This window comes from Haliotis rubra, unplaced genomic scaffold (assembly GCF_003918875.1).
Source record: "Haliotis rubra isolate DU_JTF1 unplaced genomic scaffold, ASM391887v1 Scf321, whole genome shotgun sequence".
Taxonomy (NCBI): Eukaryota; Metazoa; Mollusca; class Gastropoda; order Lepetellida; family Haliotidae; genus Haliotis; species Haliotis rubra.
Window position 1 is genome coordinate 1,065,673 of NW_025766993.1, and position 25,317 is coordinate 1,090,989.

General features: G+C 40.7%; 1 protein-coding gene across 1 annotated transcript in view; it reads right to left on the bottom strand.

Annotated features, from left to right (window-relative positions):
- Positions 1-25,317, bottom strand: part of LOC124283794 (transcriptional regulator ATRX-like) — a 48,779-nt gene that overhangs the window by 3,454 nt on the left and 20,008 nt on the right. Inside the window, 20 exon segments of the mRNA XM_046719821.1 lie at positions 190-282; positions 1,032-1,114; positions 1,659-1,757; positions 1,760-1,820; positions 1,992-2,174; positions 7,918-8,095; positions 8,683-8,807; positions 9,521-9,770; positions 9,986-10,151; positions 10,757-10,824; positions 11,214-11,386; positions 12,342-12,587; positions 13,486-13,661; positions 14,664-14,801; positions 15,581-15,758; positions 19,839-19,979; positions 20,804-20,913; positions 21,483-21,630; positions 23,269-23,442; positions 23,688-23,919. Of these exon segments, the coding sequence (XP_046575777.1) occupies positions 190-282; positions 1,032-1,114; positions 1,659-1,757; positions 1,760-1,820; positions 1,992-2,174; positions 7,918-8,095; positions 8,683-8,807; positions 9,521-9,770; positions 9,986-10,151; positions 10,757-10,824; positions 11,214-11,386; positions 12,342-12,587; positions 13,486-13,661; positions 14,664-14,801; positions 15,581-15,758; positions 19,839-19,979; positions 20,804-20,913; positions 21,483-21,630; positions 23,269-23,442; positions 23,688-23,919 (3,022 nt within the window).

Consider the following 25,317-nt stretch of genomic DNA (forward strand, 5'->3'; position numbering starts at 1 on the left):
ATATAGTGATGGGACCAAATGTACACAAGTCCACTATAAACACGAAGTCACACTTGAAACCAATGGACTTCACTTCTCTCCCACTGTAGATGGGATGTAACCATGAGCCCGACATCACTTTAGGCAATATCCATGCCCTGCTATATCAAGTTTCTAGTCAAACAGAGTGTGGACAAGGCCTGCACTGACCTGCTGGTTTTGCATGGACTGCTGGTAGAGGATCTGCTGCTGAAGTATGGCCTGAACCTGCGCCTGGAACAGGTCCGGCGGTAGGTTGGGGAACTGAAACAACAAACAATCACAGATACAACACATGTTTCATAGCTGCCAGCACCCTATATATATATTTTCACAATAAATAATTGACAAGATAAGTGGAATGCTTACTTCAGTACTCCAAAGAGATTTAGCTAGGCCTGCTTGAAGGGCTTAATGTTTACTATCATTACAATTTTTCATATTCACATAAGATCTGTATCAAAATAGAAGCATTCAGGTCTGGTTTTAGCCCTGAAATGCTACTAGTCAAGGACTACTTACTATCTGTAGATTTTTACTTGTTTGTGGACAAGCATGCATTTCCAAAGCTATCGAGTGATTTATATAGTGGTGAGTTTTTAAATTCCTTTTAAACATTATTCCAGCTGTGTAATTAAGTAAATGTTGTTTATTGAAAGCAATATTCCTGTCATATCATGGCCTGTAAATAATGAATTGTGAACCAGATAAGCAAAGCTCGATTTGAGCTAGTTGTTGATATGTCAAAATCCACGGCCGTATGATCCATAAAAGTTGCATGTTAAGACTAGCATAGGTTGTTTGGGGGTCAGTCTCTGGAATCAACTATTCTATTCAATTGTATTTGGCTTCTGTTGAAACAAGGCTGCTACCTTTCATGACAAGCAGTTAACTCCTTATTTACACAGAAATCATTGTGTTCAGTACATGCATATTATTCAGAATTCGTACATACATGCAAGTATTGAGAATTCCTGCATTCGCATCACATTTACATCCAAACATAAACCTACCCTCATCTTGACCATCTGTACAATCTGCAGGACGTTGTCTGGGCTGAACATTCCGACACCAGACGCTGTGCTGGCCTGGGCCACTATGGAAGAAAGGAGAATCAGCATTATAACATGCCTGTGTTTAAAAAACAAAACAAAACAACTTCTTAGGAGGCAGGTGAATGCCATAGTAGTGTACAGACTTAAATAGATCAACAAACAAGTGGTCGTGTCAGTCATCAGCCATGTGACATGCATGTTTTTTTAACTTATCGCTGCTGAACCTGGGGAAGTGAGCACTTCTTTCACAATCTTGGACCCGTGAAGACACGGCTTTGATTAATGCCTAGTCAGCTGTATAGCAGGAATGAATGCTAGCATACTACGAGACACAATCGGCCAAGACAGTCTGACTCCCAGTCAAATTTAGTCACCATTTTTGACCAGTCAGCATAGCATCCTTGTTCCTATCATAGATGATTGGGATCAACACTTACCTGAAATCACCATATAACATAGATCTATCGAGCACCCAGTGCTATTCATTCTTATGCTTCAGCTTCACAATTGCAAAGGGAAACCACACTAGAAAAGAAGAAGGTGATCTTGAATGAGTTTGGCAAATTGAAAGTAATCCCTCCGTACCTCTGTTGGAAATGCCTTTCCTCTCATTGTCATACTCTTCCCATGCTGCTTTCTTCTCGTCCTCCGTCAATGTTTGGTCCTCACGGTTCTCAAGCAGGAGTCATGCTCATGGAACCTGACGATCTGTTTGTTGTGCTTCAGAAGCTCAGCCAGCAGTACATCCTGGATACAAAACAACCGTTATCTCAAAAGTTGTTCATTTTGCGATAATTAAAACAGCTGCACTTTGTTTATGGTTCAGAATGAATGAATCTGTACAGTTTTACCAACATGAACCAAACCTTTTTTTGCATTACAAGCAAATTACTCTGCCATCAATCCTCAATGACTTACCTTTGGCAATGCATGGGTTGTCTTGGGGTTATTTGGATCATCAAGGCGTTCAGGTTTGAAATTGTAAAGTTCGCCGAGATCAGCTGAAGTGAAATGTCTGTCAATCTGATGTTCATCCACTACTCGCTGAGAGAGAGACTGTTTTGTAACTTGTCGTTCATAGATCTTCTCTTCCATAGTACCCTGACAAACACAATACAAATTTGTAACTAAAAAACAACCTGATGGCAGGACATAACAATTACCTGCGATGAGTCATTTCCAGGTTAACTAACTATATAAGGTAAGAAGACAGCGAGTGAGTATGGTTTTACACCGGTTTTAGCAATATTCAATCAATAACACAGTGGGTGACACCAGAAATGGGCTTAACACATTGTACCCATGTGGTGAATCAAACCCGGGTCTTCGGCGTGATTGTTGAAGGCTTTAACCACTAGGCTACCCCACCGCCCCTGTGTAGATAGTGATTAATATTATCAATATCATTCACTCATCCACAGGATCAGTTTATGATGCGTAATCAACCAAGACACTGAGTCGGACAACTAGGGGTGGGTATTGCAGAGAATTTTCATATTGCGATATATTGTGATGAAAAGCCTATTTTGCGATATGTATTGCAATATATTGCAAGAATTATTCTTCAACAAAAAACTACTTATAATCTAGTTAAAGCTTGATTTATAGAGCAAAAACGCAACAAAATAACTATGCTTGATTAACCTTTAACAACAACCTTTAATCATGACAAAATAGAAATGTAAATGATATTTGGCACAAATGAAACAAGGAAATATCCATGGATTTCCGAAGTTTTCTGAATGCAAGTCAAAATACCGTTTTTTGATCAGGGTATCGCAATACATATTGTTTTCATGTCTGAACCGATAAATCGGTTATATTGAGCAGCCCTATGGACAACACAACCCATTTAGTCTTCTCTTAAAACCACAACCAGCATACCCAAGGGAGCTATTGGTAGGAATCAGGATTCACTTGCCAAATGATAACAACAAACAAGTAATTTTTAAAGAAAAATTGATATTTTATACTTATCCTGACTCATGATCTTTTGCTTATCTCCTTCTTCTATGCGAATGTTAGTGGAACACTTGAATCCCTTGTAGTTCCCTAAAGCGGACGTAAAAGTTCTCTCACCCACTAGTTGCCTCCCTTTTCCCGTGCAACAGTAATGTGACGTGCCATGCTTGCCACTCTCTCCTGAATAAGCCCATGCAACTGGGTTTGCTGGGAAACCCTAAGTGTCTTCTGCTGGGAGGTTGGGAGGGCTTGACCTCACGAGTCAGGATAAGTCAGGATAAGTATCAATTTTACTTAAAAAATTACATATTTTCCCTTATCCTGACTCATGATTTTTTGCTTATAGAATCCGACGGATTGGTGATGGGTCAAGCCACTTCGTGGATTCATCAGCTGTCCTTAGATACGTCCTGTAATCCCCCATGGAAACTGCAAGAAACTGAACTTCCTAGATCCTATTCTTCGAACTTTCGTTATAACTCGGGGGGATCACAATCTTGTCTTACTTCCCGCTCAGACAAGTGAATCTTCTAGATTCATGTGGATTTTAGATATACTAGTATCTTCTTTTTACTAGTTATCTATAACAACCTATAGATTATGATAAGATCGTTATCATAAATGAGTTGCGACCCCTTAATGTACAGGTAAAATTTTACCCGTACAGAGTCTTAATCACTCATGCTAGTCTAGTCTAGACTGTGTGCATGGACTTTCAAACTAAAACTTCTTCGTAGTAAAATTTATCAACAAGTCAACGTGATAAAGGGTGAGAATCCAACTCAGCGCCTTTGTGGGACCGTTAGTTGTAGTGCTACAACAAGTGGCCCAATTGGTGAATGTCGGAGACGTTGTCAGAGGTGATGTCTCTGAGGTAGAGGTTGGCAAACACTGTGTCCGACTTCCAAAAGCAGCCCTCCATTATAGCTGATATCTAACAGCTTCCGTGCAGAGCGAGTGTGGACCTCAGTGCTCTGACTTCGTGTGGGTTGGAAGCTCTTGGAGGTTCTAATCCTGCTGCTTTGTCGGCTCACATCCACAATGATATTGTCGTCTTTGAGACTTCTACTGTCGTCTCTGCTGACAAAGGGGATGAATAGGCGCAATTTTTCCTTCTCCTTGTTTTAGTCTTTTGAAGATATATCTCCAGGGCTCTGACAGGACACAAGGATAAGTCCAGAGTATCCTCTGTTCCCGAGGATCGTAGATAGTGCTGGGACATGGAACTGTCTGTCCGATTGGCGAAGTAACTGATTCTTTGCAGTGAAGTCCCATCTAAGTCCTAGTGAATCTAGTTCGTCCAAAGTTTAGCGCATATATCTCTGACATCCGAGTTGCTGTGGCTAAGGCGAGGAGGAACAGAGTTTTCTGTATGAGTGGCTTGAAGATAGTCTACTCTAGTGGTTTGTAGACATCACTCGTAAGATGTTGTAAAACCACGTTCAGATCCCAGACTGGTGCTCTGAATTTCTTCTGCTGGTCTTCCAGCTTGAAGGAGCATAGTAGAGCAAGTAGTTCTGGCATATTTTCGTCAGGTTGATGCTCTCAGATGACATAAATAATCTGCTACATGAGGATGCGAGGCCTTAACAGCTGAGAATCCTTACTGCGTAGGAAACTGGTCAAAACTTTTCCATTTATCGTCGTAGAGGTTCCTAGTTGAACGCCTTACGGGCCATCGTGACTGCTTTAGCTGCTCTCGTGGAATAACCTCTTTTCTTCAAGCAGTGCTTAATATGGTCCACACGTGAAGTCAGCATCCTGTTGGATTGCCGCGGCACTGTCGTGTGTGTGGATTGATCAGTAGATTCGGCCAGTCTGGTAGGCGCATTGTTGGTTCTCCTATGATCTGTATTAAGTCTGGAAACCAGGTTCACGCTGGCCAGTAGGGCGAGGCCAAAAGCAGACGTACGTGTAGTACTCTGGTCTGTGCTATTTTGTGCAGTACTTGTGGTAACAGGACCGGCGGCAGAAACGCATATGCGTTTAGTCCTTCCCATGGGAATGACAGTGCATCGAGAACTCAGGCTTGAGAATCCGGTACTGGTGAGACATACGTTGTCACTTGGTGACTGAAACGTGTCGCAATTAAATCTATGAGAGGACAACTTTGGTCTGCTATCAGTAGTTGGAATGCCTCCAGGTGTATCATCCACTCTGTGGTTGATGGATGGCGTGGTCTGGATAGGACGTCGGTTAACACGTTCTGTGATATGCCTTAAGCCACAGGCTGAGGTTGTCTGCTAAGCTGAAAAGCTGGAACGTCAGTTCTAGTAGAGGTGCTGACCTTGTTGCGGTGAGGTGAGTTGAAATTGGGTTTAACGTCGTGCTTGAGAATATTTCGCTCATATGAAGACGTGCATGTGTGTGTATGTGTATGTGTATGTGCGGCTGCTTGTACTAGCCCTGTCTTAAGCTGGTTTTATAGTGCTAGCCCACTGAGATACCATGCCGCAGTGAAGCATGAATACCCCACTCAGACACATTATACTGACTCTGAGCCGACCAGTCCTTGTTGTACCCATTAATGCTGAGCGCCAGGCAGGGACCAACAAGTACCATATTTTAACGTCTTTTGGTATGACGCGGTTGGGGATCGAACCCACGACCTTCCGCTCTCCGGTCAGACGCTCTAACCACTACACCCACGGAGGCGGTCTGCTGACCTTGTTGAGCCTTGTAGATTTATGTAGAAGGCTACTGTCTAGTTGTCTGTGTGAATCATGAGAACTGATTCATTAGTAGCTGAGCCCAAAGTTAAACTGCGTTTATGACCGCCCTGAATTCCAGCTGATTTATGTGTAATCGTCTCTCCTGTTGTGACCAACTCCCTACTGCCGTGTCCTCGTTGCAATGCGCTCCTCATCCTTGTAGTGATGCATCCACGAAGACATGAATGTTGCATGCTGGCCCTTGTAAATAAGTTCCGCCGCAGACATTCAATTTGTCAGTCCACCATAGTAGGTACGATTTTAGATGTGGAGGAATGGCAATACTCTGCAGACTGAAGAGATGAGGTTTGAAAAACTGTACCTTCCTCTGTGGATGAGAGCCTGAGCCGATGTGAGAAGACCTAGGAGTCGTTGCCACGCTCTTATGTTGATGGCGTCTGGTGGACACGCCTGGATGCTCAACCATCGGCATAACTGCGTCAGTAGTTCAAACATAAACTGCAGCTGTCATCTGAGTTGATCTGCTTGTTGATGCGTCTAGATTGTATTGTCTAGGCAGAATGCACTGCAAAGTCTCCGCTGATGCAACAGTGGGGTAGGTTACACATGTAAATAGTCCCCGGGGCCAAGGAATTCCAAAGGGGAAAATACCCTTCATTTCTGCAACAGGCAAGCAAGGGACATAACTCTATCTTGACTACGCCACGAATCGCAGAGACGACCGCAAAATGGGTATCACCGCCATTTCTTTCTTCTTGTGCACTTCTCATCCTCGGAGATAGGCTTCAGCGATGACAACAACCTTGTCAAGAATGGCAATTTGCAGTGATGATACATCATTCCTCCCCTTCTCGTATACGCAGACGATCTGTGTTGATCAGCATAATCAAAGCGTTGCCTATTTATAGCAAGACTGGTTCCAGTGTAGTATCAAATGGGACAGGTACTCATACAGGCTTTTATCAGCGAAAAATTCAAAGATAAACATCGTTTATCCTGCTGTCAAGGCTAGACATCTATTAGTTCCCATGATGATAATGGGCCGTAGTTGTATGCTGTTTTCAAGGCTGCAGATGAAGTATTCCCCCGTACAACTGGTTTGTTTACAAGTCAGAAAACTTGCTGGCGCCTGATCTGTCAGTAAGAGGCGTTGTCTGTCCTGGACCAATCAGCTTCAAAGCATGACGTCACCTGTGTTGTAGCAAGTTGGCCTCCATAAAATCTGGTGATATAGTTGGTTGAGTCAAGTGCGCGTAATTCTACGCCGCTCATATAAACCTCTTGAATAAGGGTTGCTCCAAGTGTAAAATATTGTTCAGTGATATTATCACGTATTCCCACTGTGGATAATATAAGCCAGCGTGACGAAGGAGGCTGTCGAGACGTATGTCTGTTTGGATCTTGAAGAATACCGATGTTGAATCTAGTTGACAGGATATAGATTCCTTATCCCCACGCTGAGTGACGAGTGTTAATAATATCATCTGTACATCCGTCCAAGAATTCTTGAAGGCATTGTTAGTGAGTGAGAGAGTATGGTTTTACGCTGCTTTTTAGCAATATTCCAGCAATATCACGGCGGGGGACACCAGAAATGGGATTCACACATTGTACCCATGTGGGGAATCGAACCCGGGTCTTCGGCGTGACGAGCGAACGCTTTAACCACTAGGCTCCCACCCTTCCGCCTGAAGGCACTGTTAACCTTAAGCCCTTTACGAAGGTCGCCTTGAGGTTCTCCAGTACTTGAGATATCGGCTTCATAGGTGATATCATATTGGAGTTGAAGTCATCAGCATATATGCAGTACGTCTCTGTTGGGTTGGTTGGAGTGAGTGAGTGAACGACAATATCAGCAGGCCATCTGCTACCCAGGATAAGACCTCCGCATCTGTGTAGATGAAGGGATTCCCCTCATCAAGTAGGTTGTCGCCCGAAACTGAACCTACTACAGGTGTGACTCCAGTGCTCGCCCAACCATCCGCGTGGGCGATGAAGGAGTGACAAGCATGGCACGTCACATGACTGTTTGCGTGGGAAAAGGGAGGCAACTCATGGGTGAAAGAAATTTTACTTCCGTTTTAGGGAACTACAAGGGATTCAAGTGTTCCACTAACATTCGCATAGAAAACGTGAGATAAGCAAAAGATCATGAGTCAGGATAAGGACAAAATATGTTGATTTATATACATGTAGCCATCTTCACCTACCTGAGCCAAGAACCTGTAGACATAGCAGGGTTTAGTCTGTCCAAATCTGTACACCCTGAAGATGGACTGAATGTCATGTGAGGGGTTCCACGAGGCATCGAAGATGATGACACGGTTTGCTGCAACCAGGTTAATACCAAGACTTCCTGCCTTGGTTGAGATCAGAAATAGGCGAGCTCTGAAATAACATACAACATCTGAAGAAACAGAACTGCAAATAACTTTTTAAGAGATGTCACAAATCAAACAAACTTTAGGCTAAACTGACCGACATCGATCAATAACCCAAACTAAAACTATGGGACAAAAACATCACCAAGTCGGCTTTATATCTTGCTACAACAAATCTTGTATTACGATGAAACACGCAACATAAATATTCACTTGGCACCAAATACCCACAACATCATAACCACAGCCTTGAATACGTTTCATTTGTAACTGCCAATGAATGTTCTGTTTCTGCAAGACAAGACTGGAATATATGCTATCAGTAAAATATTTGTTGTTTAACGCCGCACTCAGCAATAGACCAGCTATATGGTGGTGGTCTGTAAACAAATCTGGACCAGACAATCCAGTGAAAAACAGCATGAGCATCGACCTACGCCATTGGGATATGATGACGTGTCAACAAAGTCATGTAGTCTGACCACCCAATTATGTTGGTCGCCTCTTATGACAAGCATCATTTTCTGAAGACCAGTTGTAACCTGGATCTTCACAGGTAGTAAAATATTTGACATTCATGAGACTGCAACACACCTGAAGTTTTCTGGGTCATTGAAATGGTCTGACCACTGACTGCGGAGTTGCGGACTGGTAGACCCATCCATTCGAAAATAGTCAGCCCCCTTTGTCCAAGTCTTCCCAAACACTGTCTGAACAAACTGAAATTGAAAGAGACGCTCAGACTTTCCACTCATATGCACCTCAGATCATGTTGATTAATTTATTCAATAGTCAGAATCAGACAAAACCGACATATATATCTAATAAGCAAAGATTAATAATGGCAGATACATGCAAACTCGCCCTCGCCAATTCCACTGAGTATGGTCTAACAGGTTATTTGGAATCTGGAATATTTGGAGTACTGCCAGTTTTTATATCCTTATCCTGACAACAATGTGCAACATTCCATCATTCATGTAACAGTGTACAACATTGTAGGACATTCATCCGAATCACCATCACCCCAAGGGGATCTTAGACTGGTGATATAGTGAGGAGGTGACCAGTCTACGATCCCTCGCTGGTGGCAAATTTTTGAATTCTCCACAGATAACAATTTCTGGACATACAGAGTTTCCGTAGGAGATTAACATACAGATGAACATCCTTAAGCTGAGTTACATGCACCTTTTACATGTCTTTTTTTTTCAGAACCACAAAGTTGTGGCCACAAAATTGCAATACATACTGTTGTGCAAACATTTTATCCATATGGGAAATCAAACATGGGTGTTTGGTTTGACGAGCTAGGGTTATAATCACCAAGTCCCAGAAGAGAATATCTGAACAGTTGTGTATGTTTATTGACACTGTTACATATTTATCTGATCTTGACTTGGGCTTAAAACACTGAATATCATATCTTTACCTCATTATCATCCTCTTTCTTCTCTTCATCTTTGGCGTCACCATTTTGGTCTTTCTCTCCCTTTTCTTTCTCTCCCTCTTCTTTCTCATCTTTATCTTTCTCATCTTTATCTTTCTTGTCTTTATCTTCTTCTGCCTTCTGCCTCTCCTCTTCCTCCTTCTGTGTGGCTGCCTCTTCTGCTCTCTTGTCGATGACATCCAGGAAGTACTCAATTATGTTCAGCGAAAGCAGACTCTGGCTAAATACAAGCCTGCAACAGTTCGTGTAACATTTATAGGATGAATGTCAAGGCATAACACATGTTATATTTGGGATAACACTTTCTCAGTAAAGTACAGATTCTAGTACTTTTGTTGGGTTCCTACACATATACTGAATACAGAACTATCACATTCACAGTCTCCAGTGAATAATCAGAAATTGTCTTTTAAATGTGATTCCAACTCACACATTAACAGTACTCACACTTTGTCTCCTATCTCTTCACACATGCGAAGGATCTCAAAGAGAAGAATGAGTTTGCCACTGAGATCCAGATTGCTTTGGTCCTCCTCTTTCACATATTCGGCCCACCATTCGTTGCTCACTGGTTTCGGACCATCATCTATATCTATCCTTTCATCACCATCCTCTGCAATACCAGGTTGGCAAGCATTAATACAATTCTGTGATTGCAATCCATGCTTTGTGCAAGACGTGCAATAGTCTAGTATGTATTACCCACATATACATAAAAAGTTCATCATACTATCAACATGCATGTAAATATTCCATGAATTTCTGACCCGTGAAGATCCGGGTAAGAAGTGTTCTTCACCTAGATGTGCTTGTCGTTAGAGGCGACTAACAGGATTGGGTGGTCAAATGGCATTGCAGATGGATGCTCATGCTGTTGATCACTGGACTGTCTGGTCCAGATTCGATTATTTACTGACCTCTGCCATATAGCTGGAATATTGCTGCTGAGTGCGGCTTTAAACAACAATCCAATCAACCATGAATTTCTAAAATATAAATGCAAACTGCTTAGACCTATACAGCTGGGTGACACATTACCCTTGGTCAAAAGGGATGCAGGTCATGGAATTTTCCTCATATATCCACAGAACTGACAAACCTATCAGGGAAACCTGTGATTCCAACCCTTGTTTAGCAGATCCAGGCTCAAGGGACACAACTCTCCATGGGAGGTTGCAGTGTTGACTACATTCTACTAAATGACATGATTGTTCTCACCTCCACCTCTTGACCTTGTCTTCCAGTCTTTGACCACTTCTTCCTTATCACTATCTTCTGGAGGTGGCCTGGAAGTTGACAAACATCCATTGATAAATACTGTGACCAGCTATTTCCTATCTATCAGGTTCCTTGTCTACTTCCTAGCCAATCATGCATTAGCTGCTGTCAATTTCACAAATTCCAATTTACATCAAAATATCTCAGACTAAAATTGATTCTTTCCATAATAAACTTGTAATACTATTAGTTTTCATCAATCTCAGCTGTATATTTTAGAGTTCTACAATGTTTTACTTCTTACTTCTAAATGTGATAAAAGATTTACATCAAAAACCTATATGGCCTACAAATGTTGAAAAGCAAAATTCCTCAGAGAAAGAACATTTTTGACATTTTGCTTCTGGATTTGTATATCAAATTCACAGGTGATGATGATTTGAGTATGTGGACTTACTTCCCCCGCCTAGAACGCCGAGAAGACCTCTTGCTAGGCCCCGCCTCCACACTCTCCCCAGAGTCACTCTTACTGACGGCCATTAGACTGTCCTCGCTGTTGTCTGTCATAGATGCTAACTCCTCATCAGTGCTGTTGTCGATGAACGAGTCTTCACTATCATCATACTTCATCTAGTAACACAAAAATGCAACACCATATAGCAGAACTTATCACAACTTCATTGAGTGGAGTTTTTTTCATATCTGCGGTTCTAGTTAGACATTAAACACACATGGAACGCCAGAGAGATTATGCATCAGTAGTTAATATTACAACGTCTTTATTCGTACACCAAAGAGGGGCAGGGACTAACCAAGGTAAATATATCTGTGAAATCTCTCTGAGAACTCCAGGCAAAATGTTTTGGGATTCCTGGCATGAGACCCTAGGGGCTGTAAACATTGGCACATTTGATTTCCAAGAATTTTAGAGCTTGCTTACTTTTTAACAACACCAACAGCAAAATACTATATATACGACAGTGATCAATAAATAATCAAGTCAATCTTGTGATTAATGAGCCGTACCACCTAATCCCATAAATCAACTCTTATGACAATTGTGTTACTAAAGACCAAGGCAAGTCTAAACCTGGATCTTCACTTGATACATCAGGCCCCGATTTCTTGAAACAAACTTAAGTTTTTACTCAAATTTCAAACTGAGTTTGACAATTTGAAACAGCTGAATTTTGAACTCAACTGCATTTTTAAAATAAAAAAGCCCAAACAACTTAAGTAATCCATCCACCAAACTCAAATTATCTAGTATGTTTGAGTTTAAAATCAATTTCAGTTCATTCTGCTAAATGCATTTTCTCTATTTGAGTAAAAACTCGAACTTAAGTCAAAACTCAGACTTAAGTCTGTTTCGAGAAATCGGTGTCTGGTGAGAATTGCCATGTGAACAATTGAAGTCCCTGTTAACTGAGCAAGCATCCCTTCATGCAGTTTGGGGCTCTATTTGAACAGTATCACAGATAGGCTATACATTTTGTTCACGTGGGGAATGTAATCCTGGGATTTCTGTATGACGAGCAAATGCCACAAGGTTAACCCATTGTCTACATCCAGTAGAGTTACCAACCTTGTTTTCTGCTCGGATCTCAGCCAGCTTCAACACCCAGGGATGAGTCCAGATCTTCATGAGGTTCTGGTAGTCGGAGAAGAGTCGTGCCCCTTTATTGACAGTGGGTGGGCCCCCATCTGCACCAACGCCTGCCAGGTCAAGGTACTTCTCATACAAATCTATCTGGACTGGGGACAGGCGGACTGATATCACATACTCAAACTTGGGTGGCAGGAACTTGGTAAGGGCAGAATAGTCTCGTCTCTGAAATACAATAGTCAATGAAAGTGGGCAAGTTTGGAAACCACAATGTCTATGAAGACATGAGTGAAAGTTGTTTTATAGCACACTGAAGATCTGACAAAGCACAATGAACTGTTTCCATGGTGAGTTTGTTTAAATATCCCATGGTTTACACAGTTTTTCACCATATTCATATTTCTGACTGACAGACTGCATGCAAGAGAACAGTAAACAAGAGCATGACATTATCATTACCAAAGCAGGAGACTGATACAGATGCACTGAAATCATTTCTGAGAATGCTATGTTTAATGAAATATGTTATCCACCAAATTGATGCAGTCATATGGACCAAGTACAAGGTTTCTCCAAGAACACTGGAAAATTAAATGCGACACACCAAAAGTCCTGACCTTGCTTTACTTAATAAGAAGGTATAGTTTGGTTGGTTTGTTTTTTTAACGCTGCACTCAGCAATATTCCAGCTATATGGTAGCAGTCTGTAAATAATTGAGCCTGGACCAGACAATCCAGTGATCAACAGCACGAACATCAATCTAACACAATTTGGATACGATGACGTGCCAACCAAGTCAGCGAGACTGACCACCCGATCCCAATAGTCACATCTTACGACAAGCATGGGTTGCTGAACACCAATTCTAACCCAGATCTTCACGGGTAAGAAGGTACAGCATATACCAATTGGTTCCTTACATTTGTGTAACGTCATATGTACGTTAGGGCCATTTCTTAATGTTGTATTTATATAAACTCCCCACATCAATTCTATTGACCATGAATGCTTGTAAACAATCGACATTCCTCTGTATATGTAGCAGTAGTTTGTGTTACAAGATTACATTGTTCAGTTCTCTCAGCAGAGCATGTTGGGCATTGAAGTAGGATGTATGATTACCTGAACACATCCCGCAAGCATCTCATGCAGGACATGAGCTCGACGTCCCATCACTTTCACGTCAAAGGCTGTGGAGTCTGAATGCTGGCCATTTGTGATTGGGTTGATGAATCTGTTAAGAAACTCTTTTCTTGTACCCATCAGGTTGGGTTTCACAAAGCTGGCCATGCAGTGATCTGTCCAGAAATAAAGCAATGACGGTTGAAGTCACCAAACCAAATGTCACAGATCTTCTAAGGCATGTTAGGTACCAAAAAAATGCTAATAAACACCTGTTTCATTCATATTCCTATTGTTAATCTGTCATGACATATAAATATTAATAATGGGCAGGCCTCGACTTGTTTTTAGTGGCAAATGTTTAATAACACTGAAGTGAATATTGTTTAATGCCCAAACAATTTTGTTTGTTGTTTAATGCCGCACTCAGCAATATTCCAGCTATATGGCAGACAATCCAGTGATCAACAGCATGAGCATCTATCCACACAATTGTGACATGATGACATGTGTCAACAAATCAGCAAGCCTGATCCACCCGATCCCGTTAGTCACCTCTTATGACAACATTGGTTGCTTAAGACCACTTCTAACCTGGATCTTCACAGGTTTATGCCAAAACCGGCACTACTCCAGCAATATGTAGGCAATAACTAACAGCATCAGCAACAATTCATGCCTTCAGGAAATAACATTACAAAACCATCAAAGTTGTCAAATTACGATACGGCTTTTAATGGACAAACTCAAAACATTGGATACTTGGAGATTTTTTCAGCCTTGGAATCCAAGAGAGCATGATGTTTTGAAGAATTATGTATTCCACATGTAAACATTATGATGTAGTACTATTGTCGGTACTTAGACTGGAATTCACAGGCCATATTGAATGAAAACTACAACCAATGCAACAATAGATCATTATGGATAATTTGAAAACCATAAATCAACCACTAAATAGTTCATGTTAGAGAAATTACTCAATTAAATGAACTTAAACATGTCATCAAAACTGCTTTTGTTTTTTCGTAATCATCACTTTCTATTCCAGCACTGACCATGCACTTGTAAACTTATGGCCAAGACATAGAGAGTAGGCAAAAAGAGATTCTTGACTTTAAGAACCACACACTGCAATGAAACAATCAAAATACTTTGAAAAAGATCTCTTCACATACATTCCAGCAGATTATTCTGCAAAGGTGTGCCTGTGAGAACGACCCGACGTCTTGTGCGGACTTTGTTCAGCGCCTGTGATATTGCCGATGAATCATTCTTCAAAATATGACCCTCGTCACAGACAACCAGATCAGGACCTGTGTACAAGCAAAGATAGAGAAAATGTAACAATGATTTTAAACAAACAACTGAACGAATGGGTTGTGGTGTTTTCACCATAACTATCTACAAAATGAGATATCGCGTTAAAAGTTTGAAAAGAGGTCAAAGTGTTGTGGTGACCTTGAAAATAAGGTCAAAGTCACCAAAATCAAATGGTGTCTGGGTAATCCCCTAATGTAGGCTGTCAACAAATTTGAAGACATTGGGTACAACAGTTCATGAGATATCACGTTAACAAGAATCGGGACGTACGGACACCGCTGAATACATTTAGTCCCCCGTTCCGCATTGTGACGGGGGACAATAATCAAGTCAGGACCAGATAATCCCGTGAAGAATATTTACAGCCATTAGGGTATGATGACACCCACTGTTACCTAGACTGCCCATTCAATCTATTTTGTTGCCTCTCACGTCAAGCAAAGGTTGCACAAAAAAATCCCATGGTTTCAAGCGGTTTTACACTATAGACCGTGATATTCAAGCTATGCCACAGACGATTGTATAGAATCAAGTCTGAACAATCACACCGGTACTTGACAGTATGAACTACAACTCACAAGGCAGAAGGACAGACAACAGATAAGTTGAGACTACCTAATCCTAAAACATTCTGCTCTTACAAGTATGAGCAACTAGGAACCAAAAATATCCCACAATCTAAGATGGGTTTACATCGCACACAGAGGTTCTGTCAAGACAAATTTCTTTCACTTCTACTTGTGTTCTGGTATTGCAGGTAAAGGACTCTAACCTGGATCAACAAGAGTCTTCTGGAAGATGGCTTTCAACTTCTTATTCTTGATGCGAGCACTCTGTGTAAGGTTTCGATACATTTCGTAGCCAATAATCATGATACCTCCTCCTTCATGCCAGTCTTTCAGGTAGTCAGCACGAGGCCAGTTCTGTTTCACGCTTGATATCTCGTATACCTGAGGAAAAAAAGTCACATGGTCGTCAGTGGAAATGGCAGTCACTACTGAGGCATGATGTTAAACAAGCCTCGTTCCCCTAGGTCTAAGACCAATCAAAGCATCTTCAGAAGGTGTCAACCCCGTATGAACACAGGTTTGTGGGATATGTAGATCACTTGATGCATGTATATTTTTAACTCAACTGACAACAAAAATTCACATCAATTCCTAAAAAAGATACTCAAATTCTTTCAAGATATGGGAGCCAAGACCCAAATAATAGGCTCCAATACTTTTCAAAGAAGCCTGTTATCAGTCACATCATAATAATATCTTTTAATTGGTTAAGATATTTCTGTGCTTCTTCAACTGATGACACCTCAGCAGATGAACCCTGAGTGTCTTTACATTTTTGAGCTATGAATTTGCTCAGATTTCATTTACAAGAAACAGAAATGATTGTCTGAATGCTTCACTCTTGCAGTAAGATTGAGTGAGTGAGTATGGTTTTACACGAATTGTAGCAATATTCCAGCAATTTCACAGCAAGGGACAACAGAAATGGGCTTCATATATTGTACCCATGTGATGAATCGAACCTGGATCTTCGGACATGACAAATGAATGCTTTAAAAAGGCTACCCCCACCAACCCCTCACAGCAAGAAAAAGCATAGTCACTAAGGTTACATAATCCCCCGCCGCAAATTATCAAATAAACTTAAAAAGTAATGAAAGTGAAGGTCGTAATTTAAGAAGAAGTTAAATGTCAACCTCTCTTGATAGCTTCCTCTGCAGTTGTTCAATCGCACAAATATTTTCAAGACTCACTTTGACCTTGACATGAATGTCTTAGTGTATGAAATATGCAAAAATAGTAATAAAGAAATTGCTTATTGAAAAACATTCAAGAGAAGTCTTAGTCAAGGAGCTTATGGGATTCCGTGAAAGTTTTTTGATGAAAGCAAATCATATATTCTTTTGTGTTTATATGTTAAAGGAGTTTAAAAAAATGTTTGGTTCCAATCTGAATATTGATGCGAAAGCTATTTTTAGCTCAATATCCAAGATGGCCGCCAAAATTTAACCGGGAACTGAAAAAGTTGCAAAAACTCAGAACAAAACAATGGTTTTAATATCAAATACCATGCATATTTGGTTACGGAATATATTTCTCATATGCTGTAAGTCACCAGATCTTTTTAGTTTGATTTTAGTCTTAAATTTACATTAAAGAGTCATTTTTAGCTCTAAAACTTTTAATGATGAATAAAACCCCCATTTCTTCACAAGGCATATATTTTGTATAGAACTAGTAGAATATGAAAAAGGAATATACTTTTTACCCTGTTTATCAACTATAGAAGAGGTCTTTACATGAAACTGCGATTCAGAAATATACTCTTCTAAAAAAGAAACGCACAAGCCATTTTTAGAAGAATTTCTTGCATTAGTTTAAGAGCTATTATTTCATGTAATCCCAATGGTAAAAGGTGAAAATTCAAACGTCTATAGACAAAGCCTTTACTGTTGTGTTTCTGTTCTTTTGAGTCCACAAGATGGCCGAAGTCAGTTCTTTGTATGGCCACCATTGGCAGCAATTACTGCTCGGCACCGTCTCGCACAGACTGGATAAGTTGGCGGCGTAGCTATTATCATCGAGGGGCGACTTCAATTTCCATTTGACAACAAGGATAACCATGACACTAAACGAATAATTAATCTTCTTGAAGTCCCACAACTGTGTACAACTTCGTGTCAGAGGCAAGCCACAGAGGTGGACACACTCTGGACTGGATAGTTACCCGTGATTCAGACGCTGCGTGTGTCAGTTGTGTACCTGTATAGGATCTACAGCTCTCTGACCATTTCCATGTATTTGTGAGCTTGGACCCTCAATACCCAGTCCAATGTGAAGATTACTGGCTGTAGGAACATGCGCTCCCTGGATATGGATACTTTTAAAGACAATTTGCTAAACTCAGACCTTATACTTGAGCCACCATTTGGCTGCTGAGTCCCGTTCTGCTATACAATAGAGTTCTATCTGAGCTGCTATATAGACAAACATGCACCAGTGAAGGACAGAGTCATACCGGTCACTAAAACATCTGCTTGGGACTTCACACCTGAAGTTCGACAAGCGAAAAAAGACAAGAGGAAAGCAGAACGCAGATGGAAAACAATCTTTCCTGGAGATTCATCTCCAAATGCATATTTCAGCCAAAAATCACTCAACAACGGTCATCAGACAAATCAACATCTCAATTCTAAGATTGAAGCCAACGAGTCAAGTCCAAAGTTGCTGTCCAAACTTTTGTTCAGTATCTTGAGTAAACACTTTGAATCGACACTTCCGACATCTGATGACAATGAAGTAATAGCACAGACATTTTCGGATTATTTCTACAAAAAGATCCAAGAACATTCATGACAAGATTTAGTCTTTCATGGGCTATGGATGAAGCTGATATTCCTCCAAAATGTTTGATGGCACTCTTACTCCATATTGATAGTTTCACTGATATTTACCAACATTAGTGCTGATTATTAACTCTTCTACTTCATCTGGTTATGCCCCAAGAGTACTCTCAAGTTAGCTCTAGATTAGGCCACATCTGAAGAAATCAAGCTCTTGCAGTTCCAGTTGTCTCATGGGCCACCTTTCCTGGCATAACATATGAGGTTTCATCAGCCTTTTCCACAACAATTGTCACGATTTCAGGTTTGACACATACAAGCCTGTAATTACAGCAGATAATTTCACCAGAGACTCTAAAATGTAGATGAATTCTGCACAGGACAGGACTCAAGCCTCAAGCTGGTATTCAACCTCATAGGCTTGGCGTCCCACAGATCCGTGGCTTTGGCGTCCTCTTCACCCTCTCTGATTGCTTTGTTGAAATTTCTTGACCACTTCTTATGAAGATGAGGGTGGAGAATTGTGCACTGTTGTCAAAAGGTCGATGTTGCCAGAAGTCAATTAAAGCCTTGAAATGAGTAGTCCATTCTTGGAAAAGCGAAAGTGTGACATTAGTGGGTGTTTCATTTATAAGGATGTTGTCATCGATCAAGTTAAGCATGATTTATGTATTTGTACTCCCTAGGGTTTTATGTGACCTTTAAGATATTTCTGTGTCTTCTTCAACTAATGATGAATTTACCTCAGCAGATGAACCCCTGAGTGAATCTCCTTCAAACTATTCGTTGACCAGTGCATGGCGAATCTTGCTCAGATCTTCTTCTTCATTTACAAGAAACAGAAATGATTGTCTGAATGCTTCACTCTTGCAGTAAGATTGAGGAGATTTGAGTATGGTTTTACATTATAAATTGTAGCAATATTCCAGCAATTTCACAGCAAGGGACAACAGAAATGGGCTTCATATATTGTACCCATGTGATGAATCAAAGCGCTAACCTGATCTTCTGATTGACATGACAAATCAATGCTTTAAAAAGGCTACCCCCACTAACCCTCACAGCAAGAACAAGCATTGTCACTAAGGTTACATAATCCCCTTGACGCAAATTATCAAATAAACTTAAAAAGTAATGAAAGTGAAGGTCGTAATTTAAGAAGAAGTTAAATGTCAACCTCTCTTGATATCTTCCTCTGCAGTTGTTCAATCGCACAAATATTTTCAAGACTCACTTTGACCTTGACATGAATGTCTTAGTGTATGATATATGCAAAAATAGTAATAAAGAAATTGCTTATTGAAATCATTCAAGAGAAGTCTTGAAAGTCTATGAAGAAAATCCTGTGAACTGTTCTTGAGATATCTCACTGACAAGGGTAAAACGTTAAAATCCCTTTGTGACCTTGAAATAAAGGTCTTTCTTTTACTGTGATGAACCTAGGTACCAAATATGAAAAGAATCCAGTCAACGGTTCTGAAGATATTCCAATTCGTATCGCGGACGGAGCCTAATACTATATCCCCCGCTTCACGCTAACCGCGCGGCGGGGGATAACAAAAGCCTTGATGGTGATAAGCTGACAAAAAAAATAATTACCTGATGCAACCTCCCATAGGGCTTAAAGCAGAAAGCCATAAAATTGGTTGAACTAAGATGACACCAGGGTCATACTCACATCTAGTTGGTCCTTCTCATCAAACCACATGGTCCACTCGTTACGCCAGTTGATGACAGTGTTCAATGGACATACAATCAGGCAAGTTCTCATGGTCGTTTTCTCTTCATTGGACAGCATTGTGTGTACAAATGTTATCACCTGGAACAAATTTGGTAAAAATCAGTTCACATATTTGTGTACTGCATGTTCTTTAAGACAAGTTACCAACATATAATCCACCTACATCAGAGCAACATGGCCACCAGGTCACAACAGAGGGTTTGTTTTCTCCTCGCAAATTCGTCCCTCCATTTAAGAAGTCAAAATCGACCTGCATAATTCCAAGTGAATAGGACAGGTAGCCATAGGGTTGGGGTTCACCATGAACATGTGAAAAGGTATTACAAGTTTTTATCTTGCTCAGATTAATTTTCAAAACCCATTGGGTAGTGTTTCCATTTTAATGATTTATTTATCTTCAACTGTTTAACAACTTTGAAGAGATGCTTTTAAACTGAACCGACAGGTAAAAATAGAAAAAAAATATTTCATTGGAAAAAAACTAACGAAACACCATTATCCTATTCAACATCTCTGAAGTTTGTAGCTTTACTATAAACAGTATTGTAGTCATATCAAAATGTGTCAGCTTGGGAGGAGAAGGGAAAGGGAAGAGGGAGAAAGGAAGGAAAGAGAAAGGGGTGGAACTGAAAAGCGCCCCAAATCAAAAGTTTCTAAAATGTCCAAGGAAAACAACTCTACACAGCAAAGTGAGACGTCTTGGTCAGTTGTGCTACCATCAAACCTAGCATACTATTCAGGTCAAACATCAAATTTGTACCTACGATACCTGACATCTGCCAGAGACAAATTAGATTAACACATCCATACCCACAAAGCAATTAAAAGGAAACATGACCATGTTATTTTTTTCAGTTTACTGATCTCCTGAGTAAGGCTGTGTTTAGACAGGAAAGACTCACCGATAACGTTTTACCAAGACCCATACAATGAGCCAGGATACAGCCAGATCCTTCCTTTTTCTTGATGCGATCGGTTGTTTCACACATGCAGTCCCACATGAACTGGGCAGCTGAAGACAGAGGAACAGATCAAGTAAAAGTTGTTTAATGCAACATGATAAGTTCAAATACATCACAGTGAGTGAGTGAGTATGATTTTAGACAGCTTTTAGCAATATTCCAGTGGGGGAACACCAGAAATGGGCTTCACACACTGTACCCATATGTGGAATCGAAACCCAAGCCTTTGGCGTGATGAGCGAATGCTTTAACCACTAGGCAACTCCACTGCCGCTAAAATCTGTCACAAGCTACTTGCATAAGAAGCCTTAAATGGGTGGGTGGTCAGGTTCAGCCATGTGGTTGATGGCATGAATGCAGTGAATGTTGTTCATACCAATCACTGGTTTGTGGGCATTACATATCACAGCTTTTTAACCAATGTAAAATATTCTTAATCATACATTATCTAATTTCAAATGAGCTGTAAAACTGAAACTACAGTCTTCTTTTCAGTTGGCCGTTGCAAGCAGATTCTGTTGACAGCTGACATTTATATTCACATACAATGGTACAGAGTGATGAACAGCCAAGGGTTATGTTCCTAAACAGAAAGAGATGGCGTGATTCCCTTGCTCACCTTCCACCTGGTGAGGTTTGAGTTTGCGAACCAGCTTCTTGTTCACTTCTATAAGGGGATCTTTCTTATCCTTGTCCATCTCCAAAATCAACTGTGTAGTGATGGGGCACTTGGTCTGCTCATCTGTTATTTGTACAACATGGTTGAACTGGAAAACAAACAACAAACACATTAAAATGTGGAAAATACAGCACCATGTCCACTGGCATTTCCTAAATACTTAAATACCCTTTAAATTATTAAAACTAATATCCTTAACATTTGCGCAAACTCAAAATGTCTAGAGTTCAGCAAATTCCTTCTACACACAAAATTGGTGATTGGTGCTTCAGTCAGAAGTACAGTCAAATCCCGATGAGTCGAATCGCTGGGGACCAAGTAAAACATTCGGCTTATCGATGTATTCGAGACATAGGTATGTCTATGAGGGTAGAAAAAAAAGATGATTCAATATTGAACAATTCCTTTATTCAGCACATCTTATCTAAATATAGCACAACAATACATTATTTGACATAGATAATGGATAATAATGGATAATGGAAACAAACATTTTACAAATGAGAACACATTTCAATACTAGCACAATAAAATACAAAATACATTTACCTCTTAAAATCCATGAACAAAATCTATCGGCAATCGATTGATATACTTGTACATGTCGCCATCTTGAATCTTATTAATACAAAAAGATGAACTCACTTCTGGAAAAAGTCTGACATTAATGTTTGTTTCTGTGAATTTCCCTTACATTTATCCACAAATTCACGGACGCTTGCCATGTGGGAAAAATGTTCGTTGTTTGTACCTGGAACCCACTTCGAGAAAGTGTATTTTGAAACAAGATACATATGAGAGACGGTAAATATTTTCAGTATCTAATGTATTTGATATTTAAATACTTATCTTGTATTACAGATAGTGCAATGTATTGCTCTTGAACAATGGAGATCTCTCTCCAGGGCACTGTTGTACAAAACAACCATAGCACTATGACAGTCATAAGTCTATGCTAGGTTATGGGAGTTACAATCACCTTAACCCTAAGGTCACTTTGTACAACAGCGTCCTGGACAGAATACTTCCATGAACGAGTTGCTTGAACAAACTCGGCATTAGGCATCACATCCAGCTGCACACGATATTATTGATTTAGCAAATTTAGAAGTCGTTTGGGTGATGGAAACACGTAATGTGAATTCTATCTCAGTAGTCAGGACGTCCATGGACCAGCCCTGGGGGGTGTCCACTTAGAGAGGAAATGGTGAAGTGTCTGAAGGTGGAGTATTGGGTGATGATCATTGCATCTGGGTGAGTGAGTGAGTTAAGATTTTTTGTCAATATTTCAGCCATAGTGACAAGTGAGTATGTTTTTATGCTGCTTTTAGCAATATTCCAGCAATATCACGGCAGGAGACACCAGAAATGGGCTTCACACATTGTACCCATGTGGGGAATCGAACCCAGGTCTTTGACGTGACAAGCGAGTGACAAGCGAACGCTTTAACCACTAGGCTACCCCACTGTCCCTCTGAACAGGAGAAACAGACAGATCTTCAGGATTGTTTCGGTTCAAGAGCATGAGACTGCATCATAAGTAACAGGACAAGTAAACATTTCAAATCTGGGTCAGGGAAACCTGTGACAAAGCTCGGGCACCACGGACACTAGCCAAATCACCAGGCCTGAACTACTACTGCAATGGCATACATTGGACCTCTTCTTGCCTGGTATTCCCGTAACATAAATCTACTCATGTCAACTGTGACCACAGAATACTAACCTCTTTCTGGCGTTCAACAACCCTCTTCCTTCTGCATTCCTCAGCTTTGCGGGCCCGCTTAGTATCATCAGTGAGTTTCTTATCAGACTTTATCTTTCGAATATTCTTCCTGCCAGACTTGTCCGGGGATTTACCATCGTCATCGTCGTCATCATCATCATCATCACTTCCATCCTACAACACATTGCAAGCATCATCTTTTACATAACATTCAAACCCAAGGTTACAAGCCATAACAAATATTCGTCACTAACCAATCTTTTCGAACTCATACAAGGACCTAAAGAGAACTTTCAGTACAGGTAAGAAGTACAAACTAAACATACTTCAGTCAAATGAAAAAAAAAGGAAAAAAAGAAAAGAAAAGAACTTTGGCTGATCTGATGCTAGAGAGCTAACCAAATATAATAAACACTTACAATATCTGAATCTGTCTCTATTTTCTTATTTTCATCAGAGGAATCCTTCTGCTCCTTGATTCTACGCCGCTTATTCCCCTTTGCTTTCCGCTTAGCTTTGCGTTCTGCCTTCAGCTTCTCTCGCCTCTCCTCCTCCTCTGTGTCCAGACTAATCTCACTGTCGGAATCACTTGCGGAATCAGAAGATGATGAATTCCCAGATTCGGAGTCACTTGTCAGTTTCCTCTTCTTCCTGGATCCCGAAAATAACATTTGTTTATAACATGCACTTCAACATTCCTGACAAATACACCCAAGTTTTCCTTGTTTTCAAGTTCATTAGCATCTGATCTGGGTACAATTGCACAAAGCAATCTTAGCACTCTGATGATCGTAACTTCCATACAACAGTAATTGTATCACAACTGGGCCCAGGTTTTATGGTTGAAGTTCCAGCTTCCTTCAAACAAACAAAAGACCCTGAATTTAAAAGGGTTTCTTGTGCTAGCAAGGTTTGATTCGATTTGAACATCAACTTCTTCAGCTGAGACACCATATGACATGCAATGAAACCACCACATCCACTTACTTGCCTCTCAGGACAAGCACAGATTACTAGGAAACCATATTATTACACAGAATCACCACTTGAGGAGTGAGTGAGTGATTGAGTGAGTGAGGTGAGGTAAGTAGGTTTTATGCTGTTTAGCAAATTCGTACAAATCTGTCGAGGTTTTGTTTCTTTGAAGAAAGTCCTCCTTGGGGTACATATAAGCATTTAAATGTCCATTTTAAATCCTACCACAGTTGTAACAATATTTTAATAAAAATATTTACAAAACAAAAAACTTGTTTTTGTCTTGTGAGACCACCCCTACAGGACCCCCTACAGCCAAGAGCAGGTAACTCTGTCTGTTTACCTCGCACCTCACGTTTCATGCTCAACGAATCAGATAGAATGAGGGGAGGTGGGCGGCCGTGCCCCAAGGAAGACTTTCTTCAAAGAATCAGAAACCTCTACAGGTTTGTATGATTCTTTTTCAGTAGAAGTCTTTCTTGGGGTACATATAAGCATAAGACAGACTCCCAAAGATTGTAAGTCGGGAGTGGTATTCTGTCTGGCAACACTAAACCCGTGGTGGAGTTAGATCTACAACCGAATCGCAGATAGAAAAACACACTTACCTAGTCACCTGACCGCTGATGTCAATCAGGCGGGGACCGCCTCAGTGGTGTAGTGGTTAGAGCGTCCGCCTGGAGAGAGGAAGGTTGCGGGTTCGATCCCCGACCGCGTCATACCAAAAGATGTTAAAATATGGTACTTGTTGGTCCCTGCCTGGCGTTCGGCATTAATGGGTACAACAAGGACTGGTCGGCTCGGAGTATTCATGCTTCACTGCGGCTGGGTATCTCAGTGGGCTAGCACTATAAAACCAGCTTCAGTCTGGGCTAGTACAAGCAGCCGCACATACACATACACACGCATGCACGTCGTCATATGAGCGAAATATTCTCAAGCACGACGTTAAACCCAATTTCACCTCACCTCACCTCAATCAGGCGGGGTCGTGGCTAGGGCGTGAAATAGAAAGCCCAGGCTTATATTTCGATTGGCTCAAATCTAGAATGACATAAACCCCACCCCCAACCA